Source organism: Eumetopias jubatus, unplaced genomic scaffold (assembly GCF_037043125.1).
Source record: "Eumetopias jubatus isolate StellerSeaLion01/CBP00866 unplaced genomic scaffold, mEumJub1_p1.0 scaffold_2, whole genome shotgun sequence".
NCBI classification, from domain to species: domain Eukaryota; kingdom Metazoa; phylum Chordata; class Mammalia; order Carnivora; family Otariidae; genus Eumetopias; species Eumetopias jubatus.
This window is the reverse complement of record NW_028274808.1, coordinates 21,539,293-21,556,535: the sequence shown is the minus strand read 5'-3', so window position 1 is coordinate 21,556,535 and position 17,243 is coordinate 21,539,293. Positions and strand designations below refer to the sequence as shown.

Here is a 17,243-nt window from a genome sequence, read left to right as displayed (position 1 = left end):
AATGAAAGAATACCAGCTGAACTTGTTTGATTGAGGTTTTTGTGGGCCCAGTAGACAGTTTAAGCATCTAGACAGTTTAAGCATGCCATAACAAAGTGCTGCTGAGTGCATGACTTAAGAGAAATTTATTTCCTCACAGGTCTGGAAGCCAGAAATCTGAGGTCAAGATGTTAGCAGGTTTGGTTTCTTCTGAGGTCTCTCTCCTTGGCTTGTGCATGGCCATCTCCCCCTTTATGAATCCTTTATGAGAGCATTATCTATTTTACCTCTTTATTATTTGATCACTCAGATGTTCATAAACAAGCTTTTTTTTCATAAACAAGTAATTCATAAACAAGTAATATTTTTTTAAAGATTTTATTTATTTCACAGAGAGAGACAGCAAGAGAGGGAACACAAGCAGGGGGAATGGGAGAGGGAGAAGCAGGCTTCCCGCCGAGCAGGGAGCCCGATGCGGGGCTTGATCCCAGGACCCTGGGATCATGACCTGAGCCAAAGGCAGACGCTTAACGACTGAGCCACCCAGGCACCCCAAGCTTGTAATCTTTTTATGGTTTCAAGTTATGGGCTAAATCTTCTCACCCCCTCAAAAAAAGTTCAGTTGAAACCTTAACCTCCAATAACTCAGAATGTGACTGTGTTTGAAGATAGAGCCTTTAAAGAGGCAATTAAGTTACAATTAGGTCATTAGGATGAGTTCTAACACCATATGATTGGAGGAAGTTTGGACACAGGAGAGAGGAAAGACCATGTGAAGACACAGGGGGGAGATGGCCATGCACAAGCCAAGGAGAGAGACCTCAGAAGAAACCAAACCTGCTAACATCTTGACCTCAGATTTCTGGCTTCCAGAACTGTGAGAAAATAAATTTCTCTTGTTTCGGTCACGCACTCAGCAGCACTTTGTTATGGCATCCCTAGCAAACTAATACACAAATACAACAATCAGATGCCTTTTTTTTTCTTTCTGGACATTGAGATTAATCATCTAGAATAAGGATTTACATGGAATTAATTGTAGAATCCATTTGAAAATTTAAAGGAGTAATTAAAAATAATTTAGACTATATTAAATAGTATCACTAATATAAAAATAATCACTAAAAAATAAGTGAAATACCTTTGCACAAAGTACTCAAACTCTGTTTTAATAGTTTTCAGATAACTGAAATCTCCCTGTGAAGTGCTGACTTTTTTTTTTACCCCTTTTAGATTAAAAAAAGAAAGGCCTTCTAAAATGTTTCAATTCCCCCTTTCTTTGCCCCGACCTTTCTCAAATAGAGTATGCTGAACATAATTTAACTTTGAGTTAAGTCTCTCAATCCAAGACAGATATATGTATGAAGTGGATATCCAAGACCCTTGATGTCCTTGGATTTACCTTCCCAGTCTCTTCTAATTCCTGTTGACTGAGAGGGTCAAGAAGGAGTGGAATTTGTCATTTTGCCTGGACATTCTTTTGAGTCTCGGGCACTGAGAATCTGGGAAGGCTCATGAATGAAGCACTTCAGTGGAAAAGCCTAGCCAGGCATATACATTTTAACAGAGATTTTTCTCTATTTGCCACTTCAGAGATGCCTATTTTGAAAAGATTAAACCACAAAAACCCTCAATTGTGGCAGTAAGCAAAGGTGGGAAAGAAAACTTTAGGTCAAACTGAATATTACCTTAATTTGTCATTTGAGACTAGGCCGTAGAGCAGGTGACTTTTATTTTATTTTTTTATTGTGGTAAAATATATATAACATAGAAATTTACCATTTTGGCCATCTGTCACTTTTTTTTTTTTTAGTTTTATTTATTAAAGTAATCTCTACACCAAGTATCTACACCCAGTCTCTACACTTGAACTCACGACCCTGAGATCAGGAGTCTAATGCTCCTCCTGCTCCAGCCAGGAGCCCCTAGCCATCTGCCATTTTATCTGTACATTTTAAGTGTGCAGTTCAGTGGCACTAAGTGCATTCACATTACTGTGCAGCTATCACCTCCCTCCATCTCCGGCATTTTTTCATCTTCCCCAACTGAAACTCTGTACCCATTAAGCAATATACCCCATTCTCCCCTCCCCAGCCCATGGCAACCATCATTCTACTTTTTGTCTCTATGAATTTGACTATTCTAGGTGATTCTTGTAAGTGGAATCATATATTTGTCCTTTTGTGTGTGTTTAATTCACCGAAGCATAATGTCTTCCAGGTTCATCTGTGTTGTAGCATGTGTCAGAATTTCACTCCCCTTTAAGGGTCAGTAATATTTCATTGTATGTATATGCCACATTTTGTTTAACCATTCATTTGTTGATGAACATTTAGGTTGTTTCCATCTTTCAGCTATTCTGAATAATGCTGCTTCAAACATGGGTGTGCAAATAAATACCTGTTCAAGTCCCTGAGATCAATTCTTACGGGTATGTACCCAGAAATGTGATGTTGGATTATATGGTAATTCTAGGTTTAATTTTTTTAAGGATCACCACACACTTTTCCTGGAATAGTAGATTTTTGATGAAAGTGTGATTCCAGAGAAGCCTGTATATCCCCTTGTAAATATCCAAATTTGAAGGTCTCCAGAGGTATCTGCAAGGTCTATCCCAATGTCACTGTAGCAGTTTTTAACTACCTTGTCCTTTTATGGTGCAGCAGGAAAGTTGGTGATCAGGGAATCGTGAATAATCCCGTTTTGCCCATGAGGCAGGCTTTGTTACTGGGGAGCATGTCTCTCATGAGATGCTGGCCATCAGGTATGCCCAAGGCAGAAATGTTAAGAGCTGCTAGCCTGTTGTACCTAGTCTAAAATTCAAAAACAATTCTTAAGGAACCAGAGCACTACTGCTAACTGGCAGAAATTGTATCCTTTAATTTATTTATTTATTTTATCCTTTTAAAGAGCAACATGTTCACAAGTGTAAATGGTACACACACTTGGTAAACAGGAGCTGGTGGGGAGAGGTGGCGGAAACATATGTTTCTGTGGCTGCATCAGTAACCTGTGGTATTAATCGTGAACTAGATCCTTATCCGCAGTACAGGGACTACACGATTCACAAATAAATAGCAAGGCATTTGTACTGTCTGCAGAGCTAGGGTAAATGAAAATGGTTTACAAACAGAAGCAAAAATCAGTTCATACACCTGGGGAGAGAGCCAGGCAGGAAACAAGATGCAGCTCAAGCAGAGTCCAAAGCCGCAGTCCAAATATTGATGACTGTCTTACTCAATTCTGTACACAAATTTTAGAACTTCCCACTTACATTAATGAATACATCTACCACACAATCAGGTGGTATTTGTATAGTACTGCACTATTGTAATATACTGCATCATATGGCAGAGGCAGTGTGCATTTTTCATCTGTATGTGGGCTGCCAGTTTATGATTATATCAAATTATACCAAATTTGCTGCAACCAAATATACATTACTGCAGTTACTGTCAGGTAGACTGCTGGTGCTGTAGGAAATGCAGTATAGGGCAAAGGTTGACCGGTTGCACATTTGAAAGGGAACCCTAATTCAAGCTGAGATCAGAGGAAGATTGCGTGTGTGGGTTTACTACATGAATATGTGGCAGTAAAGTTACAAAAGAAAATAGTGCTTCCCGGTGACGCAGTACTGAAGGATGATACCCGGTTTGATACCCTTGCAGATGTTAATAGATATCTTGACCCAGTGTAACACTACAGTAATTATTGCTAGTGCTAATATTGTTTTAAATCTTCTGATTTATTCCTTCAAGGGTGCTGCTATAAATTCTACTCTGATGAACATCATAGACACAAAGGTTGAAGTTACAGCTTTATACAGTTCCTTCCTCTGGGGTCCTACATAAGTGCCAAATAATTTACACAAACCTAGAAATAATTGGTTTAATTTTTAAATGTATTATATGTCCTTTGTCATGTGTACCCTGGTCAGATAGTACTGGACACGTAGCTGCTAGCCAGGGAGGTTTTCAAAGGTTGTTTCTTTGGAAAAACAAATAAGAAGCATTAATTTTTCTACTTAATCAGATAGCCAGTGTTTGGTAGTGAAAAGAAAGCCCTCTCAATATTGTCCTCTGTGATAATTCTGAGTATACCAGATAATGAGATTGCTCTAATGACGCTAAAAAATATACTACAAAAATTGTTTCCATCTTATCATATATATTTTCTAAATGCTGAAATAAGCAATATCCAAGTAGCATTTTTGCTTGCTACCAATAAATATGTACATACAAGTATAAGAAAGATGATAGTATAATCATTAAGGCCCTTTCAATTCTAAAACTTTGGTTCTGACTAATGAGGGAAATGTTTTCAGGATCTAAAATCCCTATTTGAACTTCCCCCTCATAGTGGACAACCATTATGTGGGAGCCAGGTAGGACTTTGCTAGGGGTGTAGGGTTCACTGCAGACTTCCATGGTTCAGAGGTATCAGTCATTCCTGTCAGGCCCAAGCCAAAGAAGGGCATCTGGAATTGGAGAGATGGGCAGTTGGTCTTGAAAGATTCAGGCACTGCAGGTATTGGAGTGGATTATGGCCATGTGTGGAAGAGGGAGGACCCAGAAAATTCTATCTAATGGGATGAGTAAACTCATCTGCACTGAAACCTGCACAGCTTGCTGGCACTGGGAATCTCTTCTATTTTAATTTGAGACAGGGGATTATAGGATTCCATTGAGTAAGCTTTGAAATGAGGACCCTAAGATCAAGGCACCAGCCCTGAAATCAGATTTCCTTATTTAACTTCACAGCTTTGCACAGTGAATGATTCAGGAATTGCCCTTCCCTTTGCCAAGGGAAAAAGTGGCAGTGAGTTTTTCAGGGCCATACTCATGAGACACAGTTTTTTATTTTCCTTTCAAAACTGATATATTGAAAGACCTGCACATTCTTAATGATTTAAGTGTATGTTCCCCAGCTTTCAGTTGGAGAAGTTGGATTTTACACTGTCTGTTTCTATAGAGTAGAGCTTCTTAGATATTTGGAACCATGATTTGGTTGAGTTGCTAAAAAATGTTATTGAGAGAGAAAAATTCTTCTAACTTGGAAGATTTTTATAACTGTAAGAATCACAGAGTACCCTTTCAGGACAAATGAATGTTCCATCTCTCTTCATTGCCAGTTTCTACAAGTGGGAGTTGTACCTTCGGAGTGTGTACAGTGAGCAGTGCTGACCTCGAGAATGATCTTTCTTTCCCTCTACCGCTGAGGAGGGAGGTCAGCAAACCCCTGGCCCATCTCCTACTCTTTCCTGTATCACCATCTCCCTCTTGTCCCAGAAACCTGAAGCCCTGTTCCCTCCCAGGTTGCTGCATTGAGAGCTCAGGAAAGCCCAGCTCCACATACTGCCCTGAAATATGGCCAAATATTTTTTTTTGAGATTTATTTATTTAAGAGAGAGAGAGAGAGAGCACGAGAGGTAGAGCACCAGCATGTGAGGGAGGGGAGGGGCAGAGGGAGAGGTAGCCAGAGAATCTCATGCAGGCTCCCAGCTGAGCACGGAGCCCATTGGGCTCCATCCCGGGACCCTGAGATCCTGACCTGAGCCAAAATCAAGAGTCGGACGCATAACGGACTGAGCCAGTCAGGTGCCCCAATATGACCAAATATTTTAATAATTTGTGTCCAAAATTTGTAAAATGATCTGTTTCTAGGTTACGGTTAATTTAATTACTGGAGGAGAGGTGACCAAGAGGACACTTTAAACCCTGCTCTCAGTGCATCCTAAATCTGAGGTCACAGCTGGTAGCATGGTATTAAACAGACAGGCCAGGAGTACGTGAGAGCAACAAAGAAGGAATGGCTGCCTGGACAGAGAAGCCTGGGGGCTGGGCGGGGAGGGGGGGTTTGCAATCAGAGCCCGGGAGGCCACGTGGAATCCTTGAAAGAATTTTGGAGTCAGGCAGACTTATATTTAGATCCTAGCTCCATATGTTATGACTTGAATAACATTAGAATAGTTATTTTACCTCTGTAAGACTGTCTTCCTAACTTTTAAAATTATAATAATACCTCCCTCACAGATTGCTGTAAGGTTTAAATGAGAGAAACATTGAAAAAATTTAGCCCAATCCCCGACTTATAGTAAGCATTCAAGGAACTATCCCTTCCTTTAGTTTTTCCTCACCCCCTGCCATCAGACTCCTGCCCATCCCCAGCCCGGGCAGATGCCCTCTCACCCCCACCAGCCTTCACCCTGCTCAAGCTTCAGTCTTATTTTGGAGATTGTTATGGGCTATATTGTGTCTCCCCAAAATCCATAGCTTGAAATTCTCACCTGCAGGCCTTCAGAATGTGATTGTACTTGGAGATAGAGCCTTTAAAGAAATAATTAACTAAAATAATTAAGTTATTAGGGTGGGCCCTACTCTAAATTGACTGGTGTCCTTATAGGGAGAGGAAATTTGGATGTAGACAGACGTGTACAGAGATAACATTTGGATGTAGACAGATGTGTAAAGAGATAAAACGCTGTGAAATACACGGAGAAGACAGTCATCTACAAACCAAGAAAAGAGTCTTATGAAGAAAACCATGCTTCCAACACCTTGATCTTGGACTTCTAGTCTCCAGAACTGAGAAACTAGCTGTTGGGTGTTTAAGCCACTCAGTGTGATGCTTTCCCAAGCTGAATAATCCAGGGGGTCGTGGCCAAAAACAGGTGTGAATGCCTACTGTAGAGAGGAGATGAGTATGGATGTTGCAAACTCAAAAGCCTTCCCTTCACAGAATAACTAATTTTTATAACATTGTTGATTTATAATTTCATAATATTGTTTCAGGTGGGTTATGCATCAGAAAAGCTTTTGGCGGCCAGTATGGAGGCCTAAGCACCCAGATGACAAATGCCTTGCATAATCTTTTGGACCATAACCTATTCTTACATAAGAGACTTCCTGTATCTTGTTTAAAATCGTCTGATTTACTGTGGTTCATTTTTGTCTTTGAGGTTGCATTGTGCCATTCTTCAGGAAAAGTTTTCCAGCAATTTCTCAACCATCTTGCATGGTTGTTTGATAATTTCTAGCACATAGTTTAGCTCAGTATAGTTTGTTAGATATAAATTCTGGGTTAGAAGCAGGAGGAATGCATCAAACCACCTGGGAAGTCTGACTTTTCCCCACAATGACACAGCTCCTCATACTGAGAATCTGGTGCATGTCACACTCTATCAGAACCTCGACTGGCCATGAGGGCTGGGGGTGGGGGAATGCAGGTGGGGAGGAATTGAGAGGAGAGGAGCTCTGGAAGGGGTAAGGAAAGAAAATATAGTTTAAAAAATCACTCATTTAGTTTTTCTCATATTAATTCACCCACATTGTATTTCACCTGCATTTTTTTGCTTATTCACACTCAAAAAGTCTTCCAGCAGTTTATTCCCCCCAACTTCACATTGCACTCTCCAGCATTCCTATAAGCTAAAAATGCACTGTGTACTTCTTTCTCCAGATTGTTTTTTTTTAATTAACTTATAATATTTGTTTCAGGGGTACAGGTCTGTGATTCATCAGTCTTACACAATTCACAGTGCTCACCATAGCACATACCTTCCCCAGTGTCCATCACCCAGCCAGCCCATCCCTCCCACCCCCCTCCACTCCAGCACCCCTCAGTTTGTTTCCTGAGATTAAGAGTCTCTTATCGTTTGTCTCCCTCTCTGGTTTTGTCTTGTTTCATTTTTCCCTCCCTTCCCATATGATCCTCTGTCTTGTTTCTCAGATTCCTCATATCAGTGAGATCATATGATAATTGTCTTTCTCTGATTGACTTATTTCGCTTAGCATAATACCCTCTAGTTCCATCCACATTGTTGCAAATGGCAAGATTTCATTTTTTGATGGCTGCATAATATTCCATCATATATATATACCACAACTTCTTTATCCATTCATCTGTTGATGGACATCTAGGCTCTTTCCATAGTTTGGCTATTGTAGACATTGCTGCTATAAACATTGGGGTGCAGGTGCCCCTTCAGATCACTACATTTGTATCTTTGGGGTAAATACCCAGTAGGGGTCATAGGGTAGCTCTATTTTCAACTTTTTGAGGAACCTCCATACTGTTTTCCAGAGTGGCTGTACCAGCTTGCATTCCCACCAACAGTGTAGGAGGGTTCCTCTTTCTCCGCATCTCTGCCAACATCTGTCGTTTCCTGACTTGTTAATTTTAGCCGTTCCTACTGGTGTGAGGTGGTATCTCATTGAGGTTTTGATTTGTATTTCCCTGACGCTGAGTGATGTTTCATGTGTCTGTTGGCCATTGGATGTCTTCTTTGCAGAAATGTCTGTTCATGTCTTCTGCCCATTTCTTGGTGGGATTTATCCCTGGGCTGCAAGGTTGGTTCAATATCCACAAATCAATCAATGTGATACAATACATTAATAAAAGAAAGAACAAGAACCATATGATCCTCTCAATAGATGCAGAAAAAGCATTTGACAAAGTACAGCATCCTTTCTTGATTAAAACTCTTCAGAGTGTAGGGATAGAGGGTACATACCTCAATATCATAAAAGCCATTTATGAAAAACCCACAGTGAGTATCATTCTCAATGGGGAAAAACTGAGAGCTTTCTCCCTAGGGTCAGGAACATGGCAGGGATGTCCACTATCACCACTGCTATTCAACATAGTACTAGAAGTCCTAGCCTCAGCAATCAGACAACAAAAAGAAATAAAAGGCATCTGAATCAGCAAAGAAGAAGTCAAACTCTCACTCTTTGCAGATGACATGATACTTTATGTGGAAAACCCAAAAGACTCCACCCCAAAACTACTAGAACTCATACTGGAATTTGGTAAAGTGGCAGGGTATAAAATCAATGCACAGAAATCAGTGGCATTCCTATACACCAACAACAAGACAGAAGAAAGAAAAATTAAGGAGTCGATCCCATTTCCATCTGCACCCAAAATGATAAGATACCTGGGAATAAATCTAACCAAAGAGGCAAAGAATCTGTACTCAGAAAACTATAAAATATGAAAGAAATTGAGGAAGACACAAAGAATGGAAAAACGTTCCATGCTCATGGATTGGAAGAACAAATATTGTGAAGATGTCAATGCTACCTAGAGCAATCTACACATTCAATGCTATCCCTATCAAAATACCATCCACTTTTTTCAAAGAAATGGAACAAATAATCCTAAAATTTATATGGAACCAGAAAAGACCCCGAATAGCCAGAGGAATGTTGAAAAAGAAAAATAAAGCTGGTGGCATCACAATTCTGGACTTCAAGCTCTATTACAAAGCTGTCATCATCAAGGCAGTATGGTAGTGGCACAAAAACAGACACATAGATCAATGGAACAGAATAGAGAGCCCAGAAATGGACCCTCAACTCTATGGTCAACTAATCTTCGACAAAGCAGGAAAGAATGTCCAATGGAAAAAAGACAGTCTCTTCAACAAATGGTGTTGGGAAAATTGGACAGCTACATGCAGAAGAATGAAACTGGACCATTTCCTTACACCACACACAAAATAGACTCAAAATGGATGAAAGACCTGAATGTGAGACAGGAGTCCATCAAAATCCTTGAGGAGAACACAGGCAGCATCCTCTTTGACCTCAGCCGCAGCAACTTCTTCCTAGAAACATCACCAAAGCCAAGGGAAGCAAGGGCAAAAATGAACTATTAGGGCTTCATCAAGATAAAAAGCTTTTGCCCAGCAAAGGAAACAGTCAGCAAAACCAAAAGACAACTGACAGAATGGGAGAAGATATTTGCAAATGACGTTTCAGATAAAGGGCTAGTATCCAAAATCTATAAAGAACTTATCAAACTCTCCAGACTGTTTATAACACAGTTAACACCAAACTTTGGGGAACTCCTAACACTTCTCTCTTTTGTCATATTTATATTCCATATTCTGCTAACATTTATTGAGCCTGTAATATTTAGTGCCAGGTTCTATTCTAGGTGCTTTTACTTACATTACCTTGTTTAATTCACAAAACAGCCCAATGGGATAAATATTGATGTAAGGCTCAGAGAGGCTAAGTAACTTGGCCAAGAAAAAAACCTCAATCCCAGCAGAGCCAAGATTCAAACTTCAGGGAGGGATATGGAAAAGAAACAAATGAAAATAATTGCAGATTGTGCTAAATGCTAAGAAAGAAACATTGTATCATAATGATTGCAGGGTTGAAATGGACCTGAGAGCCTCTGGGCAAAATTGACATTGAGGGCGCCTGGGTGGCTCAGATGATTAAACGTCTGCCTTCAGCTCAGGTCATGATCGCAGGGTCCTGGGATCAAGTCCCGCATCAGGCTCCCTGCCCCCTGGGGAGCCTGCTTCTCCCTCTGCCTCCCTCTTTCTTTCTCTCTCTCTCTCTCTGTCTGTCTGTCTCTCATGAAAAAATAAATAAAATTAAAAAAAAAAACCTGACATTGAAATTGCAGCTTGAAGAATGATAAAGAGCTAGCCAAGAATGGAGCTGGGGAAGAGCTTTTCAGGTAGCATAAAGACACTGAGGTTTAGTATGTCCTAGAAACAGAAGGCCAGCCTGTTTGCAGCTTAGTGAACAAGAGGATGAGTGATGAGAAGTGATTTTGGAGAGGTAAGTAGGAGCCAGATCATGTTCGACCCCAGAGACCCAGAGACCTAAGTAAGGAGATTGGATGGACTTTATTATAAATTCAGTGCAAGGCCATAGGAGGGTTTTTAGTGAGATGATGCTATCAGTTTACATTTTAAATGAGATCATGGCTTTCTTATTATAAAATGAGTTTTTAAGGAATTGTATGAGGATCCAGTGAGGAATGTAGATTGCCGGGCATGATGTTTGTGGTTAGGGCTATTGGGATGTTAGTCTCGATTCCAGTTGGAAGCCATGTGTTGGGAAGTCTTCATTATGAAGGCTTATCCTTACTCTTTGTTTCTATTTTGAAGCTACCACTCTGTCCTTGACAAAACTGCTCCTATAAACCCACTGATAAATTTATTTGGAGAGTGACTTTTGTCCTTGGTTTTTAAAAGTCAATGATTTTTCAGAATACATCAGAGTAACACTGAGGAAAATTTTAGAGCCAGAGGAACTGCCAAAATAAAGTACAAATTTTTTGTTTAAACAATAAAATCAAAGTACAGAACAGCTGAATGTCATGATCAAGGTCACACATATTGGGAGGATTAGACCAGAGTCCAGGTCTTCTACCAGCCAGTTAAATGCAAGTGCAGAGGATCTAGAGAGGGGAAAATGTTAGTACGTTCAAGAAGCAAGACAGCCGGGCGCCTGGGTGGCTCAGTTGGTTAAGTGACTGCCTTCGGCTCAGGTCATGATCCCGGAGTCCTGAGATCGAGTCCCACATCGGGCTCCCGGCTCAGCGGGGAGCCTGCTTCTCCCTCTCACCCTTTCCCCTCTCATGCTGTTTCTCTCTCTCTCTCAAATAAATAAATAAAATCTTTTAAAAAAATAAAAAAAATAATAAAAAAGAAGCAAGACAGCCTGGGATCGCCTGTGTGGCTAGGTTGGTGAAGCGTCTGACTCATGGTGTCAGCTCAGGTCATAATCTCTGGGTCATGGAGCCTCAAGTCAGGCTCTGAGTTCAGCGGTGAGTCGGCTTGAAGATTCTCTCCCTCTGCCCCTCCCCTCCCCCTCCCCATCCACGCGCACACACACTTTCTCTCTCTAAAATAAATCGAAGAAGAAGAGGAAGAAGAAGAAGAGAAGAAGAAGAGAAGAAGAAGAAGAAAAGAAGAAGAAGAAGAAGGAAGAAGAAGAAGAAGAAAAGAAGAAGAGAAGAAGAGAAGAAGAAGAAGAAAAGAAGAAGAAGAAGAAGAGAAGAAGAAGAAGAAGAAGAGAAGAAGAAGAAGAAGCAAGGCAGCCTGGAGTGGCTGAAGCATCCTGCACAAGACTGGAGGGTGTCATGAGATGGGAGTATCATGAGATTGGGGAGTGTAATGAGATAAGTTTAGCAAGGAAGGGAGGTACTGCAGTTGTCAATAAAATTACAATGAGAAATGATAATAAAGGAAAACACAGCTTGATAAAGACTTCAAAAATATAAGTAGATCTCTTATAAAGAAAATTAATTAAAAACATTTGTTAGGAAGAAAATACAGTTGGAATTCAAATGGAAATATTGATCTGAATAATATATTTTCTTAAGTCTTTCATTAAAATGGTCTGGCTGCAATGTCACTAGTATTCATGGGAATGATTTGTCATGTACCTCCTACCTCCCTAATTTTGATCTGTAATACCTGAACAATGAGCCACAGCTTCTTGGAAAGTAGCTGAAAGGACAAAGGATCCTACTTCAAGGTTGTCCCACTGGCCGCTTCAGTCAAAGAATTCACTGCCAATTCGACAAACTATTTCAAAAAGAGCATCATTAATTCTGTTAGAGTAACTTGAGTATGGAGAATGAGGGTAAGGGAGGGCTTTGGTGACCTTAAGGGGGGTGATAGCAGTGGAGTCTGGGGTGAAAGTCCAGCTGGAGTTGGTTGAGGGAGTAAGAGGAAGCTGGAGGGGGTAGAGACAGTGCATTTGGAAGATTGTTAAAATCAGTTTTCCCATGAAAAGGCCAGAAAAATGGGATAGCAGCCAGACATGAGGTCAAAGGAGAGACTTTGTTAGGATCGGAGATATTAAAGCATATTTGTTCTGCTACTACTGTTTTTGTTTTAATCTTCTGAATCTGAGCTGCTTTGATTGCTTAATTGAAAATGCCTTAATAACGTGTCCTTGTTTTTTGTTAGTTTTAACTTTGAATTAAGATGATCTCATAAACTTTAAGCTATTTGAGCACAGGGATAGAATCATATTTGCCATTTTATCCTCAATAGTATAAACATAGTGTAGTTAGTGAATGTTTTTCAGTAAATGAGCTAAAGATAAGCCAAAAAAAAAAAAAAATAGAGGTTGCCTATAAAGTTGTCCTTACAATTCATTCATTAGAACCAAATTTTTATTCTTGGCATTCTTCATCATCAGACTGCATATCTGGGGCTAAGATGTATCTGTGTCAAATTGAATTTGGAAATAGCATTGTGGATTTATATAGAAAAGTTACTGTGTATATGCATTGTAGGTAAGTTATTCCTCCAAAAAAGAGAGTTTGAATTTGGAGGCAAGAAAAAGAAAATTCAGACTAAGAAATAGAAAGATCACAGCAATATACATTTGCAATGAAAGTACCTAAAAACCAATTGTTCTAGCAACAATTACATAACTGTTCTTTGCTAATTTAAGGGGGGAAGTACTCCTTTTTTCTACTATGAGGGCGTATTTTAGTATCTGACGTTTTGGAATTTGGATGTTCTTATGACTAAAAGTTGAACTAGATTTAAGTTACCAACAGTTTACTGAGCTGTTTCTTATCAACAGATATAATTTTTGACAACCAACTCTTAATGTATAATCAGCAAAGCCAAATTTTTAAAAATCAGTCGGTAAAAATATAAGACTAGAATGATCTTTGAGATGATCCCCTGCTTTAAATCAAGACTGAATTTAAATCAGTCAAGACTAAATCTGCTCTAGTTTAGATAATAGGTTTCATAGCATCCTAAACAATCATATGAGTGTATAAATAATTTGGGTGGGATTATTGGTAGTCAGGTTTTAAGAGTTAAGGGATTTTATTACTGGTTTCCCTCTAGCAGATGCATAAAGATGTACTGTACTTAAGTTGCTAGCTATAGTTCTGATTTATTAACTTATAATAAGTAATAAATATATAATAAAGAGTAACTTTCACTTGAGAACTGATATAAAAGATCAACACGTATCTTCTTAGTAGATTTCCAGAATAAAACTCAATTATAAATTCAGGGTTTGATGATGAATTTTGTGTCAATCTGAGTAGTCTGTGATGGACAGTTTAGTTCAACTGCAGTCTAGAAGGTTGCTGTGAAGGTATTTTTTAGATGTGATTAACGTTTAAGCCAATAGACATTGAGTAAAGCAAATTACCTTCCACAATGTGGGCCAACCTCATCCAATCAGTTGAAGACCTTAAGAGAAAAGACTGAGGTCCCCTGAAGGAAGTATTTATTTATTTATTTATTTTTAAGATTTTATTTATTTATTTCCAGAGAAAGAGAGAGCACAATCAGGGGGAGCAGCAGGCAGAGGGGGAGGAGCAGGCTCCCTGCTGAGCAAGGAGCCCTATATGGGACTCCATCCCGTGGCCTGGAATCATGACCCGAGCGGAAGGCAGACCCTCACGGGATGCCTGAGCCACCCAGGCGTTTCTGAAGAAAGAATTTCTGCCTTGAGGTCGCCTTGGACCCAGGATTGGAATGTTAACTCTTCACTGGGTTTTCAGCTTGCCAGCCTGCTTTGCAGATTTCAAACTTGTCCTCCCCTACAATCCTGTAAGCCAATTCCCTAAAATCAGTCAGTCACTTCCTCCCTTCTCTCTCTTTCTCTCTATCTCTACGTGCCAGTGTGTGTGTGTTGGTTCTGTTTCTTTGGAGAGCCTTGGCTAATATACAGAGGTTGGAAAACTTTTTCTATAGAGGGTGAGATAGGACCAGATAATAAACCTTTTACGCAATGCAGGCCATACTGTCCCTGTCACACCTACCCAATTCTGCCATTTTAACACAAAAATAGTTGTGTAAATGAATGGGTGTGTCTGTGTTCCAGTAAAAACTTAATCTACAGAAATTGGTGGCTGGCTGTATTTGGAACAGGACTGTAGTTTACTGACCCCCATTTTAAATGATTGCCTGATAATCCATGCCAAAGAGATAAGGGAGGGTGTGTACACACACACACACACACACACACACACACTTTTGAGGATGTTTTTTCAAGAAGCAGTTTGTCATCCTTTTGTATATTAGGGGTTATTACTTTGGCTGATAGTCTCAATCTTTAGCTTGGGTTTTACATGTTTTATTTTTACCCAAGAGTTTCTTTAAAAAAAAAAAAAGATTTTATTTGTCTATTTGAGAGAGAGAGTATGAGCAGGGGGGAGGGGCAGAGGGACAAGCTGATTCCTGCTGAGCCTGGAGCCAGATGAGGGGCTCGATCCCAGGACCCTCAGATCATGACCTGAGCCGAAGGCAGACGCTTAACTGACTGAGCCACCCAGGCGCCCCCTCCCCCAAGAGTTTCTTATATACTGCAACAGAAAGTCTCACTCTTACCAATTCTGAACTGGTAACTGACCAGTCAGTCTTTTCTCTGATGCCCCATTCTTTTCCTTAGAGGAATGCGTAATGAGGAAAGAGATCACTAGGTGGACAGGGCAGTGGGAAGACACAACTGGCAACCCAGTCTGCCAGCTTTGCCGTGTTTATGATGGTTCCAGGTTCCAAGATGTAATCCTTAAAGGCCATCATTTTGCTCTTGGCCAATAGGAACATCTTTGATAAGGCGGGTAATAGTTTACTATCCCCACTTTCTCTCTTCCCACTATAAGTGCCAGGAAAGTGTTGTGATGCCTTAGGATCTTTCAACAAATCAGTCTTTGTTGCCTAGTTGTACCACAGTTAGTTGGGGAAGTTTTAAGTTCTCAGGAATATTGGAAAGTTAGAAATCTCTAAAGCAAGATAATACCACTCTAGGCCACAGAGCAGAAAGAAGTTAGGCTAATCCAAGATAAAATTAGGCAAATAAACTTTTGAAGTGAAAATTAAAATTGCGACCCCATAATGTTAATCTGGTATATATTTATCACCATCTGTGTCTGCCTGTCCCATTCTGGGTATTAGAAATGTTAAAGGAAATTGAGCCTAGGAAACATTGAAAGGAGCCACATCAAGGTTGGTGAGAGATCTGGAAGTCATATATTATTTGTACTAAAAGAGAATATTTAGGGGAACCTGGGTGGCTCAGATGGTTAAGCGTCTGCCTTCGGCTCAGGTCATGATCCCAGGGTCCTGGGATTGAGCCCCACATCAAGCTCCTGGCTCAGCGGGGAGCCTGCTTCTCCCTCTCCCTCTGCCTGTCCTGCTGCTCATGGTCTCTCTCTCTATCTATCTCTGTGTCTCAAATGAATAAATAAAATCTTAAAAATAAATAAATAAAAGAATATTTAAGGGAGACACAAATAACTTTATGTAAAGGTTTGCCATTTAGATTTTCTGTTTGTTGCTATAGATTGGAAGCCTAGATATCATAGGAAGAAGCCATAAAGAGGCTAATTTCAGCAACCTATAATCCTATAATAATTCTTCAGAGCAATCCAATAATGGAATGGACACTACTCCAAACCTATAGGCTCTTGTTGCTTCTAGAAACGCCTAAACTGACGTTCAGTAGCTCTTTTAGGAAGGATGTTTGTTGGATCAGTTAATCTTAAAAATCTCTCACAACATTACCCTCTGAGTCCAGTGCTTCTTAAGGCAATGGAATCATAATTCCAGGAAATACCAAATCTTTGCTCACTAAAACTTCCAACTTTGAGATAGGCCAAAACTTCCAAAAAAGACTAGTACAAATGGAGGAAGACCAAATGGGCAACAGAACAAGTAGACAGTATAGAAGGTAGGAAAATGTCTGGGTCATCACTCAACACAGTTTCTTGTCCCAGCTTGTTTCAGCTATGTGGTCCCTAATCTAGTGTCCTCATCTACCTTGGGTGTTTACAACAGCCCTGAAGGGATAGCGCTTTCTCAGGCACGTTACCTGCCTCTCTCGTACAGTAGGGAGCTGTCCGTCATTGGGCATAAGAATTTATACTTAGAGAAATTTGGCAAGAAGAGTGTGTGCCATGGACACAACATTTTATTCTTTATAGAGAGTTAACTAGACAGTTGCCAACTTATAAAGTGCATTAAATGTCTCTGGAAATGTAGTGATCTGAAGAATACTGCTTTTATGTGAACCTCAAGTTGGAAGGCAGACTAAGAAACCGTCGATATAGGATTAAGACCGACAAGGAGCGCGCCTGATGGGTTTTGTTTTCTGTGTGGTATTCAGGGCTGAAATGCCAGCAGAGCCCAGGCTGAATGCAGACACCAGTCTTCCTTCTTACCCCTCTCTCCCACAGTGCTCACCTCTCCTCTAAATAAAGTTGAACAAATATTTAAAGAATGTTGATTTGAAGGGGAACCAAATTATTAACCTACTCGAGAGCCCTATGTCTCTTTCAGGCCCTGTGTTTGCCATAATTGTCATAATCTATCACTTATCTCTTTTTTTCTGTTTATTTCTATAGTGTCCATGGAAAACGTTGGAGAACAAGGTAAGATATGTTTTATTATTGTTTTAGATATAAAATTTTAAAAAGAATTTTAAAAAATAGTATTCATTTAGATTTGGTTGGAATTAATAAATTAT

The 17,243-nt window shown here is 39.9% G+C and overlaps 1 protein-coding gene across 1 annotated transcript in view; it reads left to right on the top strand.

Moving 5' to 3' along the window:
* The window catches only part of ZDHHC2 (zDHHC palmitoyltransferase 2), a 70,802-nt gene that overhangs the window by 10,602 nt on the left and 42,957 nt on the right, over nucleotides 1–17,243 (top strand). The window contains exon 2 of the mRNA XM_028099771.2: nucleotides 17,122–17,148. Coding sequence (XP_027955572.1) covers nucleotides 17,122–17,148 — 27 coding nt within the window. The remainder of the gene's footprint in view (nucleotides 1–17,121; nucleotides 17,149–17,243) is intronic.